Source organism: Lolium perenne, chromosome 2 (assembly GCF_019359855.2).
Source record: "Lolium perenne isolate Kyuss_39 chromosome 2, Kyuss_2.0, whole genome shotgun sequence".
NCBI lineage: Eukaryota > Viridiplantae > Streptophyta > Magnoliopsida > Poales > Poaceae > Lolium > Lolium perenne.
The window spans coordinates 60,917,382-60,936,315 of NC_067245.2; the positions used below are offsets into that span (position 1 = coordinate 60,917,382).

General features: G+C 48.8%; 2 protein-coding genes and 1 pseudogene across 2 annotated transcripts; 2 read left to right on the forward strand and 1 right to left on the reverse strand.

Moving 5' to 3' along the window:
- The first annotated feature begins 3,802 nt into the window (after positions 1-3,802).
- LOC127332732 (osmotin-like protein) lies at positions 3,803-4,721 on the forward strand. Its single transcript, XM_051359061.1, has one exon. The coding sequence runs from the start codon at positions 3,818-3,820 to the stop codon at positions 4,544-4,546; it is 729 nt and encodes a 242-aa protein (XP_051215021.1). The 5' UTR covers positions 3,803-3,817; the 3' UTR covers positions 4,547-4,721.
- Positions 4,722-5,977: 1,256 nt separating this feature from the next.
- LOC139835493 (protein FAR1-RELATED SEQUENCE 5-like) lies at positions 5,978-8,601 on the forward strand (annotated as a pseudogene).
- A 2,966-nt stretch (positions 8,602-11,567) lies between these two features.
- On the reverse strand, positions 11,568-12,231 carry LOC127332733 (uncharacterized). Its single transcript, XM_051359063.1, has one exon. It carries the CDS (start codon positions 12,213-12,215, stop codon positions 11,676-11,678), a length of 540 nt encoding a protein of 179 aa, XP_051215023.1. The 5' UTR covers positions 12,216-12,231; the 3' UTR covers positions 11,568-11,675.
- Between the last annotated feature and the right edge of the window lie 6,703 nt (positions 12,232-18,934).

Below are 18,934 nucleotides of genomic sequence, written 5' to 3' on the forward strand. Positions count from 1 at the left end.
CGCCACAGAAACCTTAATTCTGTGGCGCACGGTCAGGTGCGTCACAGAAACCTTATTTTTGTGGCGACGTTTCTGTGGCGCACCGCCCATGCGCCACAGAATCTCATTTTCGTGCGCCACTGATGAGGCTTTTCCTACTAGTGCATGGGATGGCTCCTGGCGATGAGGGCTGGGCAGCCTCGTCGCGAGGCTCCTCTCCTCTAGCTGCGTCTCCGACCGTGGTACGCTGCTTCTCCCATCCACCCGATGTGCACACGCCTGCGCAATGAGGTGGTCCAACCGCGCAAGCTCTTCGACGGCATCATTCACTACAACCCCGCTAAACATGCTTTTGCCGCGGAACTAGTCTCACATCTTGATGTTCTTGCAACTCCAGCTTGGAAGACTGCTATGGATTCAGAGTTTTAGGCTCTCTGTCACAACAACACTTGGCGCCTCGTCCCGCCACCTCCTCATCATCATATAGTTGGCTACAAATGGGTCTTCAAGCTCAAGCAGAAACCCGATGGTTCCATTGATTGGTACAAGGCACGCTATATTGTCCGCGAGATCTTCCTACGCCTCCCGCCCCCGAGCCTCGTCCCTGCCTCCTTTGCTTGTTGCGCTTTCCGCCGCGTCGTCCGTTCATCCCCCGCCTTCCGCCGCAGTTTCCGCGCGCTCTACGCGCCGTCTCTCCTCGCATTTTTCCTCGAGCCCAACTTTGAAGTGGCCCCGGCCTTTTCCTGCCCATGGCGCAGCTGCGACCCTGACCTTGTCGCCACCGATTTCTTTAACATCCGCCACGCCGACGCCAACGCCAACGCCAAAACTACCGCAGTCAGGGAGATCGAATCCCCGACTCCTAGCTGTGACGGCTACTTCCCGACTCCGATCCAAACCAATGTTGGTGCCGATGAACACCGTGCGCACGCTGACGTGATCGTCCGCCAGTGCGTGCTTGAACAAGGCGGGGACAGCAGGATCTCGGAGAGCCAGGCATCAACCCAGAGAGCTAGCGGCCCCGGCTGCAGCCAGTGATGTCCGGCCAGAGCAGAGCGGCGACGAGGCTGTCACTGTTGGAGTGCAGACGATGAAGGAGCTTGAGGTTCTGCGTGTATAGGCACCGGATCCCCAGGCCGCCCACCTCTTTGGACCGACACGCCTTCGTTCAGTTTGGGTGGGCGGTGACCAGTTTTGTCCCCAGCACCGCGAAACGTGCTACTGGTTCTTGTCTGTTCCTAAAATTGATAGAAATGCATGGTCAGTAAGTATTCTTCATTGAGGAAGAACCCGGCGCGCGGGCAAGCAAAATCACTAATATCAGATATATCGTCTGAACCACTCCGGCCATGTGAAAGAAGCATAGCTATGCACCAGCTGGAGAACACATCCGGAAGTAGCTAATGTAACCTCCGGGAAGAAATTAGATGCATCTCTGCTCAACAAGGGCACGCTACACTACAGTCTCAAGAATAGAAACCACTCTTGCCATGACGGGACCAATCCAGGCATCCATTGATCCATACGGGCTGGAATGCAGAGTGAATAAAAATGAGTGTGATCCTCTCCTTCGTAGCTAAGTAACCAAAGAACTCGTGCAGATCTAGCATCGTGCACATCGTCTTCATGATCCTGCTGTCTCTCATCTCTTGGAGTTGGTGCTCTTCCTTTGTGCTCGTGATGCACACCAGGAACACCTCGGCTCCTCCAAGTAAATGGGATTGCTAGCCAAAATAAAGATGACAAGTGTATTGAATCTTGTCGAGGCTGATATTGCAGAAGTCCGGATGAGGCAACCAAATGCAACGGATACTCAATTCATGGATAACCCTTTCAACTGTCCAGTAAACAATTATTCAGTCACTAAACCAGCTATTCGAAACATAATGTGGCCATCAGAACCTAGCATATTCTTGTGACATCCTGAAACCTGTTATTCTGCTAGTTGCCACATTTACATTCTGCTTAGTGGATAAAGGAAAAGATGCCTGTTCAGGCTGAACCCACTTATTTTTCATGTGCTTATTATTCGAAGTTATTAACGGTGGGTGCTGTTCATGGTGCATCCTCAAAACATTCTGAAAAACCCAAAACGTATACGCAGATTAGTTTCCTATGTATGATCTGTTCCTTGTGTTTGAAGGGTTCCTGATTATTACCCTACAGAACTGAATTTCCGTTTGGGTGCGCGGTGACCAGTTTATACTGATTCTTCACATACCCAATGAGGATGAGGATGGCATCAATAAAGAAATAGCCGCAACGTTGGAGGCCTTCTTGCGTCCCAACGAGGATGACGATTGCTCTTTTAATAGCAAGATCACTAATTTGGAGCACAGTTGATAACTACAAGAGACCATATCTTGAGGATAAGTCCATGACTCTGAGGTCTGCGAGTGTGCCTAGTACAGAAAGAGAAACCTGATGATGCGTTGGTGATAACTTTATAAGTGGAAGCTCCATTCCCCCGCAGAACTGAATTCAGTTTGGCTGGGCGGTGACCAGTTTATACTGATTCTTCACATACTTAGAGCATGTCTAACAGGCCCCGTATTTTTCGCCCCGTAAAACCCGAGTAGAGGGCCCTGTATCCGGATTTCACCGGCCGAAAACTCGGACGAGCTAGCAGAACCCGTATCCCTAAACGGTAAAAAAGCATATTCCAAGAATATGCCAAATTAAAAAAAAAAATTCCCCATCTTCCTTCTCTTCTTCTTCCACCTCTGGGCACTGTAGGCCATGGCCAAATCGCGTCCCGCTCCGGCCGCCCCCGCTCCGGCCGCCCCCGCACTGCCGCCCCCGCCGCACCGGCCGCCCCGCCCTGGCCGCCGGCCGCCCTGCCCGCCATGGCCTGGCCGCCCTCGCCCGCCACGCCCCGCCACGGCCTAGCCGCCTCGTCTCCCGCTCCGGCCGCCCCGCGACGCCTGGCCCCGCCCGCCACGCCCCTGCCCCCGCTCGCCACGGCCCGGCCACCCCCGCCCCCGCCCGCCACGGCCAGGCCTCCGGCCGCCCTCGCCCGCCACGGCCACCCCCGCCCCCGCCCGCCACGGCCAGGCCTCCGGCCGCCCTCGCCCGCCACGGCCAGGCCTCCGGCCGCCCCCGCCCGTCACGGCCTGCTGCTGCTCGTCGCGCCCTCCGGCCTGCTGCTGCTCGTCGCGCCATGCCATGCACCGGCCTCCAGCCGCCACGGCCCCGTCACGCGACGCCGCCTCGGCCGTGACCGGCGCGATGAACAGTTGATTTCCTGAAAATTCAGCCCGCCACGACTAGGGGGTTCGCCCTGTATTCAGCCTCCCACCCTGTACTTGTAAGGGGCGAGGAGCCGCCCCGTACCCAAAACTGTAAAAATTCGATACCGGGGGCTGATTTACGGGGTCTGCTAGACGGCCGGGTAGAGCTCTACCCCGTATATCGGCGGTTATTTTACGGGGTTGGGGCTTTTAAGGGGTCTGTTAGACCTGCTCTTAGCTATGCACCGGGCAGGAGAACACCAGCACGCCACATCCGGAAGTAGCTAATGTAACCTCCGGGAAGAAATTAGATGCACCTCTGCTCAACAAGAGCACGCTACATTCTCAAGAATAGTAACCACTCGCCATGACGGGACCAATCCAGGCATCCATCGATCCATACGGTGATACGGGCTGGAATGCAGAGTGAATAAAAATCATTGTGATGCTGCTCTCCTTCGTAGCTAAGTAACCGTAGAACTCCATGGTCGGTTATTCTAACACGCATAGCACTCACGGCCCCTTGCCTATATAAACAGCCTTGCACGTCCGCCTAAACGATATCACCAGTTCATCACCACCCCTGCAAAGCCAAGAAACAAGAGCACATGGCTACCATGGCCGAGCGCCTCGCCCTCGCCTTTCTGTTTGCGGCCGCCGCTGCTCTGGCGGCATCGGCGGTGGACACCAAGCTGACCCTGCAGAACCTCTGCCCGTTCCCCGTGCACCCGCTGGTCACCCCCAACGGGAACTTCTCCTCCATCTCCGACAACACCGTCCACCTCGACCCCAACCGGGGGCTGGTCTCCTTCCCCTTCCCGGACACCTTCTGGGCTGGCAGCGTGGTGGCGCGCACCTTCTGCAGGACGCCGACCAGCTGCGACACGGGCTCGTCGCCGCCGAGGACGGTGGTGCAGCTGGCCGTGCACTCCACCGAGGACCTGGCGACGTACAGCGTGAGCCTCGAGGACGGCTTCAACCTGGCGACGGTGGTCACCCCGCTGTTCAGCGGCGGCGGGCAGTGCCCGGCGCTGGGCTGCCCGCTGAACCTCACCAACGGGTGCCCCGTGGATCAGGTCAAATTCGACGACTGCGGCGTCATGGTGGCGTGCAAGGGGGACCCCGGGTACTTCAAGCGGCGGTGCCCGCTGACGCGGGTCAACGGTACCGACCGTGAGCCACTGCCACAGAGCTGCATCGCGCCCCGCGAGCTCAAGGTCGTCTTCTGCCAGAAGGAGCTCGCCCATCTGACCATGGTCGGTGCCGCCTCCGCCCAGACGGAGCTCGCCCATCTGACCATGGTCGGTGCCGCCTCCGCCCAGACGGAGCACCTGTAATTTCATGATAAATAAGCAGCTGCTCAGCATTCAACTTACTGTGAAGAGAAACAGATTGATGCGCCAATCGGGCTCTATCATACTGTAAATCTTCGAAAGTGAGCCTATTACATTGTAACTGGCCTGTCGATATAGAGGCAGCCCAGGCACAAATGAAATGACGATAGTGAAGTCCCATTCTTTGCAAATATAAAATTGAATTCCTTAAGCAAATGAATGCATGTGAAGATAATAAGGAGGAATGAACAACACACGCTGGATTACCAAGAAAGTTACCAATTCGAACCAAGATATCATCAGCCATGCAACGCGCGTCAACACTTATCAAAATGTTTCCGACCATTGGTAAGCCTCTTTTCTGAAACTGTATGTCGCACTGGTGTGCAGCTTGTTCACGAGTGAAGAGAAGCAATGGGACTGGGATCGATGTTCGTAATGTTGACAGATGTGCTTGTTGTTCATTAGATTTTGGTTGGCATGTATGGATGCCTGAAAGGCTGAACATGCTATAATTAATGACGAATACTTCCAATGAGCTCCCACAATTAATGATGAATAGATTGGAAGATGACAGAATGCTTTTGGAAGATGACACAATTATTTGACTGTTGTAGCTAAGTTACCTTCCGGTGCTAGCTCTTGCGTCATCCCTTTTCCAATTCATTTTGTATGTCATTTATGGGAATTTTTTTTGCTGGGAACGGGCCGCACGCTGCCTCTTTTAGGGCCCCTCTTTAGATTGTGACACGTCGCCTTCCGCACGCATCTTAAAGCTGCCTAGAATCCCCTCATCAGTAAATAGGTATCTGTGCTGTACCTGGACGTATCGAAAGGAAAAAAAAGGATGATACGTACGTTCTATCCGTAGGCCTTCATATTAGCCGGACAATCTGGAAGATCTCATTACTTGCAACGAACGAAAATAGATAACTAAAGTGCAATGACTTCAAAGTAAAGCACACCCGATCAACTTGTGCGTAATGCACAAAGTAGCAACCCTAACTGGAGAGAACCAACCTGAGGTTGGGTGGTTAGGAGGGTGGTTGTACCCCCAGCCCACCAGAGTTCAAATCTCAGATTTGACATCTGTGTGTCTCATTAAGGCGGAATATTCATTCAGTGGGAGGCGACGTTCCGTCCGACAGCGAGGCTTGATGGTGACTTCGTCAATTTCAAGATCCCCGCCGGCTCGATCTTTCGGAGGTGCTCATAGGGGTAGGGTGTGCGTGTGTGCGTTCATGGGGGTGAGTGTATGCGCGTGTATGTGAGCGTCTGCGTTGTACTGTGTTTCTCAAAAAGAAAATAGATAACTAAAATAGATTGCTATTGTAGAGAAAAGACGGAACCAGGTGAATAGCGATCTGGAAACTACTCGCCACCGCAGCTAGCTCCGCCGTCTGGCAATCAGACGTTGCCGCAGCTGTAGTGCTAATGTCCAACGATCAGGAGGTGACCACAGTAGTTGAGATCGCCGATGTGCAGTGCAACGCTGCTGTCGCTGGTTGTGAGGTGATCACAGGAGGCGATACCGTCGATGTTCTGCACAACGCCGCTACTGCTGGTGGTGAGGTGGACACAGGATCCGATGTCTCCAATGTCCAGTACAACGCTGCTGCCGCTGGCGCGCAGCCGGTTTCTTCCTTCACAGTAGACTCATCCCACGATCATGTTGCCATGGCCACCTCGTCGCCCCTTGCCGGCGACAAGACAATTCACGCGCCAGATGTACGGGCTTCCACGTTCACGGCGATCGAATCGAGCTCAAATCTGTCCACCTTGAAAGCTTCATCTACAATGGCAAACTCCAATGAGGTACAAAACTGATCTATGTATTGGTGCAAACAATGTCATGATTTATTCGTAGAAATTAAGTTTAAATATATTTGAATGTAGGTCCATGGTACTAGTTCTGAATAACTTGTTCCTAAAATTGGAATGGCTTTCAAGTCAGAGGAGGATGCATACGAATTTTACAACGAGTATGCCGGTAAGATTGGTTTTAGCATCCGAAAGAGCCACTCAAAGTTGAGACCAAATAAATAAGTATATCAGAAACATATAGTTTGTAGTAACGAAGGGGGAAGAGGTACTCATTCGAAACATGACACTCTGAAACAAAATGCTACCACAAGGTCTAGTTGTGATGCCCGTATTCAGTTCAGTATTACTCGTGAGGGCATTTGGATGGTGCAGAAGGTTGTACTTGAGCACAATTATTATCTCGCAAGTCCAGATAAGAGACACATGTTGCGGTCGCAGCGTCGTTTGGTAGAGTCTGATAAACTTGTGATTGGTCATATGAGGGAAGCGGGATTAAAGCCTGCCCAATGATGCACAAATAATTGTGATTGTTTAAATTTTTCAAGCAGTGGTATGGAGGACCTCAACATGTACCTTTCTTGCGGGTGGATAGCAATAATTATATTGGCCGCGAACGAAAGAAGTATTTGGATGTCAATGATGCACAAACAATGTTGGAATTCTTGAAAAACAAACAGTTAGAAGATCCTTCTTTTTTCTATGCCATACAATTAGATGAGCAGGATTGCCGGATAGCTAATTTCTTTTGGGCAGATGGTCAATCTATCATGGATTATGCTTGCTTTGGCGATGCTTTGTCATTTGACACCACTTTTCAAACAAATAAGTTTGAGATGCCCTTTGCACCACTTCTTGGAACTAACCATCATAAACAGACAATTCTTTTTGGAGCTGCGCTATTATTTGATGAAACCACCGATTCATTTATATGGCTCTTCAACATATTTTTAACAGCAATGTCTGGCAAACGACCTGTTACAATTTTCACAGATCAATGTGCAGCTATGGCCAAGGCAATTGACAAGGTTTTTCCAGGCACGAAACACCATCTCTGTCTTTGGCACATTTATCAAAATGCTGCCAAGCATCTTAGCCATGTAATTTCAAACCATCCTCGGTTTCTTGCTGACTTTAAGAGAGTTGTATACCTTGAAAATTCAGTGGCATACTTTGAGAAGAAGTGGCAAGAATTCTTGATTACTTATGATCTTGTGGAGAATTCATGGATACAAACTCTATATGGTTTGCGTGAGAAGTGGGCTGCGGTGTACCGCAATGATTTATTTTCCGCTGACATGACCTCAACTCAAAGAAGGGAAGGTATGAACAATGTATTCAAGAAACAATTTCGCAAGAAGCTTTCAGAGCTCGTAGTAGAATATGAGAAGTGTGCTGCTAGCCTTCGTGAAAATGAACTAGATGCAGATTTCAAGTCACGGAAGTCTAAACCGGTCCCTTTTGTAAGAAATTTACCTATGTTGAAGACTGCAGCTGAGTCATATACAAGGTGGATTTATACTGATTTTGAGGAGGAGTTCAAACAACAACATTTAGTCAAGTGCGAAATTGTTTCCACAGTTGGAACATTCAGAACATATAAGGTTACCTTCAACCATGAGAATGTGACCATATCATGTTCCTGTAGAAAGTACGAATCCAAAGGTATGCAATCAGATTTTAACAATTTTTTAGTATATGATAATATTTCATAACATGTGTGTATTTATGTCATAGGTCTGTTATGCAAGCATGCACTCCGAGTGTTCAACATCAATGAGGTTATCACTTTGCCATCACAATATATACTGCACAGATGGACAAAATACCCCGACAATCCTCAAGAAACTTTACAAACACGTGCTGCTCGGATTTCTCGGAAAGCAACCGCTGTTGCACTTAAGTGCTCTGTTTCGGAAGAGCTACTTGTAGAATTAGAGAAAGCTATAGATATGCTAGATCTAGAAGCAGATGAATCACTAAGCCAAAGAGGACCTGCCAAACCTGAAAGTGTTGCTATGAATTCAAATGTGTGCAGTGAAAAATTAACCAACGCAAACATATCATTTAAATTTCCCCAAGCAATAAAAGGTCCAATGGTAAAGAGAGCAAAAGATGCACTTGAAAAGAAAGGAACAAAGATGGCAAATAGTGGAACAAAGAAGCCAAAATCTAGAACAAAAAAAGGTAGTGCTACACCAACTATTATTTCTCTCACTATATTAGACAAGCAGTAAAGTTCGCCTCGTTATATGGTTCACCAATAGCAGGTGCTGGAAACAAAGTAAAGGCGGATCCTCCGGTCGGAGAAGGCCCTCAACAGTTTACGGTAAGACAAATTACTACCGGTTCTTTAATATGTTTCATGCAATACAACTGTGCCATGATTTTTTGAAATATTTTAATACTTATGATGACACAGGGAACTTTTGACGCAAGTACAACAACTAATATAGCAATTCCACACATCTCAAATAATTTGTACCAGGGACAGAGTTCTCTACAGTTTACCGTAAGGCAGATGCACGAGGTTTTTAAAATTGTATTCATGTAATTTAACTGTACCACAAGAACTCAAGACAATGTCCTAACTTTTCATGAGACATCAATCTTTTCAGGCAGGAGCAGGTTCTAATATTACAATGCCGCACTTCTCTAATAATATGTTTCATGGACAAGGTCCTCTACAATTTACTGTAAGACAAGTTACTAAAGTTTTTCTTACATTTTTATGTAACATAATTTTGCAAGAACAACTGTAAACAATTTACTAACTTTTCATGACACATGAAACTTTTCAGGAACGAACAAGCTCTAATGTTACAATGCCACACTTTTCTAATAATATGTTTCATGGACAAGGTCCCTTACAATTTGCCGTAAGACAAATTAGCCTATTTTTTTCTTATATTTTTATGCAACATAATTATAAAACAAACCCTCTGAACAATTTCCTAACTTTTCATGGCACAGGGATCTTTTGAGGCAGGCACAAGTTCTAATAGTACCGTACCACACTTCACAAATACTAATTTTTACGGGGATTCTTCGACCATGTTTCGTCCATTCATCCAAGGAGGATACACTGAACTTCTACTTCAAACTGATCAAGCTTCGGAGGTGCTGCACCCTTCGCGAAGATTGGATTTTGATCAACCGAATCCTGGAGGACAGAAGGAGTAGGCATAGTAGTACCTTTTTCCTTCTTCTGGTCAATGTATAAATGTTAGTTGTACAACCAAAATTTACATAATGTCGCACTCGATCATTATAGTGAGTACTTCTTACCAAATGATGCAGTAGGCTTCCAGTGCTTGCGTTCTCCACCTGCACTCAAGTATGAGCTCAAGCCCATTGACAAATATTCTGAAGTATTAATGGGTACATTCTAGCGGTAGGATTACACTTTTCAGTAAAATATTGCAAATAATCTTATAGTTGAGGGGAAAAACCTTATGTTCATTCATTCATCAATCCGAATATAGACATATAGCACACAGAACAATTGTTCTTTTTGGCGGGAAAAGGGGATTTCATTGATTGGTAATAACAAAGTTTACAGACTTGACAACTAGATCAACTAGATTGTTTGGGACAGACCCCAACCAGAAACTTTTTTGCCTTGAATTTCTAGCTAAAGCAGCTACAAAGTAAGCTGCTGAATTACAATCTTCCTCGAAGATGGCAGATCATGTAAAGGGATCATGGATGCTCTGGAGCCCCAGCTGAAAAGCTTTGTCTTCATCTTCAAAGACGTCCTCACACTCAACATTTCTATAGTTGCAAGCCCAAAGAATTTGGCACAAAGAACAATATCAGTGTAGCATGAGTGCAACCGAGGGAACCTTGCTAGCAATCCAGCATTCTAGTGCCAAGCATTTTATACATCGAAGATCAAATCTTTGCTAGTGTGAGGAAGTCTAAAATAACTGAACAAGTTCACTGCCTGCAATCCTGCGTAACAGAACACCAAATTTCAGCTAAAAATTATAGGAGAAAATAGAAGTGGAGAAGAAATTTGTGGAACGGTGTTATAATCGAGATGCACAATAAACGAAGAACGAAAAGTAAAACACTGCAGGGGACACGAGATTTTAACGTGGAAAACCCTTGCAACACACAAGGGAAAAAACCACGGGCGCCAGCCAGCAAAATTTCACTATTTCGGTGGTGTTTACAAACGCCGTGGGTGTACAATGATGCGACAAAACCCTAGCGGCGGCTTACAGGAAATATATATAGACGGTGGCAACGATCCGTACTGCGGGGGCTGCCGCCCCCCGCACCCCCCGCAGGCGTCCCTGTAGGGCACGATGTATGGGATAACTTCTGACTACGCTACGCTTCGGCCCAAGCCTCCGGCGACGGGCCTCGCTCCGCTCGTCAGAAGTTAGCCTCCCTTTAGTATATGAATTTGGATCACAATATAACAAACGGCATGGGCTGGACTTAGTTCCTTCACTGGAATCGGGCGCACGCCGGCGCCCGAGCTTCCGCGAGAAGCAGCAAAGCCGCGGCGAGGTGGCTTGCGAGCAGAAGGCGACGGTGAGGAATCGGGCGCTTGCTGGTCCATCGCTTTCGCGAGATGCAGTACAGCAAGCTAGGGCAGGTCGTGAGCGGAAATCCGCGGCGATGAGGCGGACGGTCGCTGGCACCGGCACCGGCGGCGGGGCATCTGTGAGATGCGGCTGGTGAGCGATGCGGTTGATGCTCTTGACTACTGTGTACAGCACTACGACTCCCAGGTACAACACAGATACGTATCTACGAATGAGGGGATTCTAGGCAGCTTTGAGATGCGCGCGGAGGGCGACGTGTCACAATCTAAAAGGGGCCCTAAAAGAGGCAGTGTGCGGCCCGTTCCCAGCAATTTTTTTTTCCTCATTTATCATCATCCGGCTCGAGCAAGAAAGAAAAGTGTAGAGCTGCCCCGCTAAGAGAAGAAAAAGGGCCTGGCCTCTAGTGCTCATGTTCCTCCGGCCTTCTACTAGCGATCTTCCACAATCCTCTATCCATGCAACACTGGAATTTAGCTTCAATACACGTGGGCTGTAGACCACTCTTTTTGCCTCTGTGACCTGTAAAGCTCCGCGCTGCGTCTGCGTCTGCGTCTAGTTGGACTTGAAACTTGTCAAGTTCTGAAGCAGTAACGATGACCGCTCTCATTCACGGGAAGCACGAAGGAGACAGCTAAATCTCAATATTGGCACAAAGCAATCAAATCACGCATTCAATTACTGTTTTTATTTTCATAGATCTATCGATCTATCTAACACAGGTCACACGGCAAGATCCACACGTATCCTGCTTGCTACAAGTACAACAAGAAAAAGATCACCATGGCCACGACGGTGAGGTGCTCGGCATCGGCGTTCACCTTGCGCAGAGGCGACTCCTCCTTATGCGCGGCCACGGCCGCGGCGGTGCAGTCGGTGGAGGCCCTCCTGGCTGCGATCATGTTGTCCTCGTATGCCTGCTTCTGCCTCGTGGCCAGTGCGTGGATGGCGCTATGCATCGCGTTGAGTGCCTCGGTGTATCGCTCACGGCACGTGGCCAGCGCAGCCTGTTGGCCGTCCGTCCAGCCGCCGTGCCGTTGCAGGTCCTTGATCGTGGCCACCGCTGCCGTGTAGTTGACCAGCGTCAGGTTCGTGGCGATCACGGCCAGCCCGTGTGTGTCGGCGGTGGCGCTCCCCGGCGCCGCCTGTAGCGTGGTCACGCAGACGGCCTCCAGTTCCTTGCGGAGCGATATGTTTTCCACCTTCGCGCACGTCTCCTCCACGATGGAGGCGAGCGCCACATGGGAGACGACAAGGAGCACTAGGAGGATGGGGATGAGAAGCCTCGCTGCCATTTTGGGTGTCTCGTTTGGGGAGAATGGAGAGGAGGCAAATCTTGAAGCTTTTGGTGGGGTTTATGTAGTAAGATCCCGTGGGCAAATCGTGAGGCTTTAATTTGGTGGGTCTATGTAGTAAGATGAGGCAAATCTTGAGGCATAAATGGGAGATCAAATTTTGTGATACGCTGCTAAAATGGATTTTCTTTATGAAGTGACAATGGGAGATGAAATTTGTTGTGATAGGTGTATTTGCGCCATAAATGGATTTTGTTAATGAAGACGAACGAGTCTTGGTCATACTTTATTATGCTAGCAATAAACAAAAGAAGTGTCTTGCCGCATATTTTTTCAATTATATTATTCACCATAAACGTACAGCTTCCAATGCTGGAATTAAGACACACATAAACGTTACCCCCTTCCTGAAATATAAACATTTATGGAAAGCTAAAAGTACTTATATTTTAGAAGGGACTTAATACTGTTCAATGTTTAAATTAACAGTGCAGAGCAGATCCTGGACTTTGGACCGCTTGCCCATCCAAGGTGGCCTCGCCGGCCTATGAGCCAGCTTTGCTGAATTGCCAACCACAGGAATCAGACACAATATCTTTGGATCTTCTTAATGGATGCACAGCTAATGGTAAGATAACATGACAAAAGGCAAAAGTAAATATATGCTTTTATCATGAAATAATTTTGACATAATTGGCCATAAATGTACTACTATCCAATGTAGTACTATGAGTTTGAAATGTAAAAGTGCATCGAATATATGATGTATTTTAAGGCACCTAAAATTATTTCAGAACATCAAACACTTTTTGTCATAGCAGATGATGTAAAATAGAGCACACTTCCATCACAGATGATGTAAAATAGGGTACCACACAAGAATCAACATATCAACTTTAAGTTTGCATGATCACCGTGAACATATCTACACGATTAAAATTTATGTTGAGATAGAGCTTATTACGCCAAGCATTTCGACCTATTGTTTTTGTATTTCTCATAATGCTTACAATCTTCACGGAGAATTCAATTTTACTGGGTCCATGTCGGAGACAGAGGGGTTCAAATCTATTGGACGCAATCTTATTTCTATCAATTCTTTAAATAACTATAGTAAAAACTAAGAAAACTTTTTTGCAGACCTACAGTTCTCCTTAAACTTCTGTGCTTGGTCAGCATGGCTGGCTGCTCTCCTAATAACCAACCCTACGACAAAGGAGGGCAAAGAGGGTCTACACGAGCAAGCATGTTGGATGTTGACGACTAATGGGCACCAAATAGGGGCTGCGCCATTTGTTATTGACCACTGGACTGATGCAGGCAATGATGCCGAGCGGTGGCAAACGATGGTGTTTTGTGCGGGGAGGCTGCCGAGCGAGAGGGAGATGGAGAGGAGTCCATGGACTAGAGACTTGCCACATTTGCAATGGAGGGGTTTGTGTGGCTAGAGATGACCAGACGGTGTTGGAAAGACTTCGAATATGTGAGATTGATTGGTTCGATTGTGAGCTTCCCAACAAGCTTGTGTCGGTGGAGAGGTGGTGGAGCTTCGCTGATGTTCAAACGATCTCGGTCAGGCCTAGCATAGAGGCACAAAATGATGTGGTAACTTTGGTTTCACGTGCACGGCAGAAGAATGGGGGGAGAGGGTATTGAGTGTGGCGACTAGGGTTATGCGCCGCATCATCTTTTTTGCGGCATAAGAATGGGGGAGAGGGTATTGGCCTTTCGGGAAACATCGGAGCGCCTCTTCGGCACCCTCCTTGACCTTGTTTCTTTCTATACACACCTACGACCGAGGTCTGGTCTGATGTGCTGATCCCCTCCCTCTCACCTCAACTCTTCTACAGAGCGACCCTCGAGCCTGTAGTTATTTTCTTTTTCGAGCTTCCGAGCCTGCGGTTGGAAACCGATGCAAAAAAATCAATCAATTAATCCACCGACATCGCCTCGAATCCAAATCCGAATACGAACCAGCGAAATAAACACATGTACTCACGTCCAACTCCAAGTACCAAACCAACCGAAACTGAATCAAAATTTAAACGAAGCAGCATCTGGTGTACTCCATGACTCCATATATGATATAGTCCGAGGTCCTGAACCAAGAACTTGGCAGTCCGTCTTGATCTGGGTGTTGGTCATGCCCAAAATGACTCGCCGCCTAGATCGCTTAGATGCACGCTTTCCAATATGCAAAGCATTTTGAGCAAAACGTGTCAAGCCATCTCCCGATCAAGCGACCTTCCCTTCAGGCTTCAGCAACTTCTGAAACTTTAAAACCCAAAAACTGTAGTATCTGCTCATCTCCTTCTCAAGTTCTCAGCAGCGTTCTTCTTGATTCTAGCATTCCACCGTTGCCATAGGAGGGCTATCACCCGTATTTTGCACTGAGCGCTAGAAGATGGTTGACTAGCCTGTCACTTGTGCAGCATGTACCACATCGCTCTTTGCATTACAAAGGATGTTCAGTTTCTTAGACGAGACTCGTAATTTGTTCGACACACAGATTAAATGAGACTAATAAATCATTCACCTAAACAGATGAGACACATGAATTAATCAAGTTAGAAGTATAATATGTCCACTCTCAGATCTATTCCTCTCCTTACAGGTGGATCTAACAAGCTCAAGGCTGCCTAAGAACCTTGGAACTTCTTAATGAATGCCAGCTGTGCTAAATTGCCAACCACAGGAATCAGACAAATTATCTTTGGATCTTCTTAATGAATGCACAGCTAATGGTAAGATAACATGACAAAAGGCAAAAGTAAATATATGCCTTTATCATGAAATAATTTTGACATAATTGGCCATAAATGTACTACTACTACTATGAGTTTAAAATGTAAAAGTGCATCGAATATATGATGTATTTTAAGGCACCTAGAAATTATTACTACTGGGAGGTGCTTTGCAGTGTTCTTCTGAAAGCAAAGGTATAGAGGGGCCAAATTCTACGGGAGGTGAAAATCATCCATCCATTTGGAACGGGAAACAATGAAAAGGAAAATCCCAGCTGTCCTCGTGGATCTCCTCTCGACCAGAAACACGCAAGAATACGTCATATGCATCAAGTAATTAATCATCATTCATCACACACATGTGTGTATGCGCCGCGCGACGGGAAAACCCAAAGGATCCCCGCTTGACGGGAATATCACCAGCATATAAATTACTTAATCCCAGATCGATCGAGTAAAAAGATGAATCAACTAATAGACCATGAAACAAAGATAGGCATCAGAGTCAGGGTCACCTGCTAGTTACCCGGGAACCACGCTCGCCTCCCACACATGCATGGTTAATTTCGGCTCTGCAACACCATGGCCAAACCCTCGCGCTCCTCCAAAGTGGCATGACCGATGAAGCGACCGAGCATGGTGCCACCGCCACCGGCCGAAAACCGCGCTCGATGGCCGCTCTCATTCACGGGAAGCACGAAGGAGACAGCTAAATCTCAATATTAAGAACATGAAATTAATGGCACAAAGCAATCAAATCACGTATTCAATTACTGTTTTTATTTTCATAGATCTATCGATCTATCTAACACAGGTCACACGGCAAGATCCGCAGGTATCCTGCTTGCTACAAGTACAACAAGAAAAAGATCACCATGGCCACGACAGTGAGGTGCTCGGCGTCGGCGTTCAACTTGCGCAGAGGCGACTCCTCCTTATCCGCGGCCACGGCCGCGGCGGTACAGTCGGTGGAGGCCCTCGTGGCTGCGATCATGTTGTCCTCGTATGCCTGCTTCTGCCCCGTGGCCAGTGCGTGGATGGCGCTATGCATCGCGTTGAGCGCCTCGGTGTACCGCTCATGGCACGTGGCCAGCGCAACCTGCTGGCCGTCCGTCCAGCCGCCGTCGTTGCAGGTCCTTGATCGTGGCCACCGCCGCCGTGTAGTTGACCAGCGTCAGGTTCGTGGCGATCACGGCCAGCCCGTTGCAGGTCCATGATCGTGGCCACCGCCCGCGCGGAGAAGGCGTGCATCTTCCACAGGGAGCGAAACAATGTGGATTGGAGACAGGCTGGCAGCACACCGCCGAGCGCGCGGCGTACGTGAACCCTCAGGACTATCTCACAGGAGATGAGTCAACTATTCGCCGCGTTCGGAAAAAAAACCCCCAATCGATCTCATCCGATCGCGCGCGGGGCTAGCTGCCCGGGAGCCACGCTCGCCTCCCACCATGCCAACGTGCGTGCGTGGTTTCGCCTCCGGAACACCATGGCCGAGCCCTCCCCGGCCCAGCATCGCCACCGGCCGGAAACCGCGCAAGCGCCTCCGACCAAGTCGACATGGCCACGCATGCCTCCCCCGGCCAGAGCATCACGGCAGGCCCCTCCCCTCCCCTCGTCGAGCAAGAGTCAAAGTCTAAGTCACAAAAGTCACACGCGCTCGCCACACGCGGACAGTAACAAAGGGTCTCTACTTGTAGATGGAGAGGATTAGATGGAAGAAGAAGATGAGAAGCAATGCCGTCTCTGTTGGATAGCGATGGATGGAGGGATGGCTGAGATGATTCTTTTCAAAGATCCCTCAGTATGGATGACTGGCTAAGATGATTCTTGTCACGGATCGATGACTTGGAAGCCAGTCCACAAACCTCTAATTGCGTGCATGCCGTGGTACTAATTGTAGACGCCTCGAGAGAGGAGGGATCAGGGAGTGAAATCTGTAAGAGCAAACTTTAAACCCCAAGTTTTGTGTGTTTGATGACAACACTTGAGTAATCTCACCGTGTGCCTTGAGTATCATTGTTAGATTTGCAAGAGCACGGTGACCTCGCCGGACATGTCAAGATCGGAAGACTGAAGCGTAGTTGATAGGTTTTCTGGTTTTGTGTGTGTTTAGCGAGGTGACATGGTTGGAGAGAAAAGGGAAGAAAACCAGTTTTAGCTAGGCCGGTACTACCGGTACCTGTATCGGTAGTACCGCTACCCCTATAGGTACCGCCCACGGTACCGCTCTGAGTTCCGAGCTGAAATTGACCCACAATACGAGTTGCGGTACCTCTGCAGTACCTGGAGCGGTAGTACCGCTCACGAGCGGTAGTATCGCTCACGGTACCGCCTAGGTACCGTAAACTAGTTACGGCTGTACTGCCCTGGTACCGCTTCAGTACCGCTTCGAGTCCAGTAAGGTTTGGACCCTGTTGCGGTACCTCGAGTGGTACCTCGAGCGGTAGTACCGCTCTGCGTCCTTTGACCAGATCTGGGGAAATTCGAACTCAGAGCGGTAGTACCGCTTCCCAGAAGCGGTAGTACCGCTTCCCAGAAGCGGTAGTACCGCTTAGGCAAAAACTGGACATAACGGTTGGATTTGGTGGAGCCTATTTAAGGGCTCCTTCTTCCCCAACACGATTTTATCTCTTCCCCCTCTCTCTCCTCCATTGTTGCTGAGCTTAATCCTTGAGGATCTCCTTCACCATCCAACCAATCTTGCCCAAACTTTGAGGATTGGTGGAGGAGACCCCGATCTATAGTTCTACCAAGAGAGATTTCACCAATACTAGCTATTCCTTAGTGGATCTTGGTGGTAGGGTTCCTTTAGTGGAGCATTGGAGAAGAGTTCCTTGGTGGAGCATTGGAAGGGTTCCTTTGGTGGAGCATTGGAAGAGTTCCTTGGTGGAGCATTGGAAGGGTTCCTTTGGTGGAGCATTGGAAGGGTTCCTTTGGTGGAGCATTGGAAGGGTTCCTATGGTGGAGCATTGGAGATGTGCAACTATGGAGTCTAGCTTGGTGATGTACTAGCTCCATAGGGTGTTGGGAGCATCCTTGGTGTGGAGCTCGCCCCAACCTTGTGAAGGAATCACCGCCTCGACCGGTGCCTTAGTGGAAGAGGGAGAGCACCTTCGTGGAGCTCTCTCGAGGAAGAAGGTGAGGCCTTCTCGAGCAAGAGACGATCGGCAGGACGGTAATCGGAACAACTCTGGAAACCGCGGCAATTATAAACCACGGCAGCAGAGGACTCCAGAACTGCCCTACGCTGAGCAGATCAACGCTCCCTGTTACCTGCACTCGTATGTCGACTCTAAGGACGGCAAAACAAAGTCAAGTCACTTGCTCAGGGATTGTCGGCAGTTCATTGACATGCACAAACTCATCCATCAGGCAGGCCAGCAGCAGCCGCCACCACCACCACCACCACCGCCACCGCAGCATCAGGTCCAGCAGGCGCAACCTCATCAACCCAACGAGGCATTCCCACCACCACGTGGGCAGATGAGCATGATCCACAGGACAGGTGTTTCAAGAAGAGAAATGAAGAAGCTCACTCAAGAAATCAACCTGGCAGAAAGCATCATGGTGAACATCCCTGAGTATGTCGAGTGGTCGTCTCAGAATATCACATTCAGCCGAGCAGATCACCCGATGACCATACCGAAACCAGGACACGCTGCCCTAGTAGTCGAGGCGCAGGTCGGAGGATTCAATATGAGCAAAGTCTTCATGGATGGTGGAAGTGGACTAAATCTGATATTTCTCGACACAATCAAGAGCATGGGGATCACCATGAGAATGCTAGAAGAATCGGACACCCGCTTTCATGGGATTCTCCCCACTTCACCGGCGTACTCTCTTGGCAAAGTTTACCTGAACGTCATCTTTGGCAAACCCGACAACTTCAGGAAGGAAAAGATCGAGTTCGAAGTCGTGAACTGGGAGTCGAAGTATCACGCTATACTCGGGAGACCAGCTTATGCCAAGTTCATG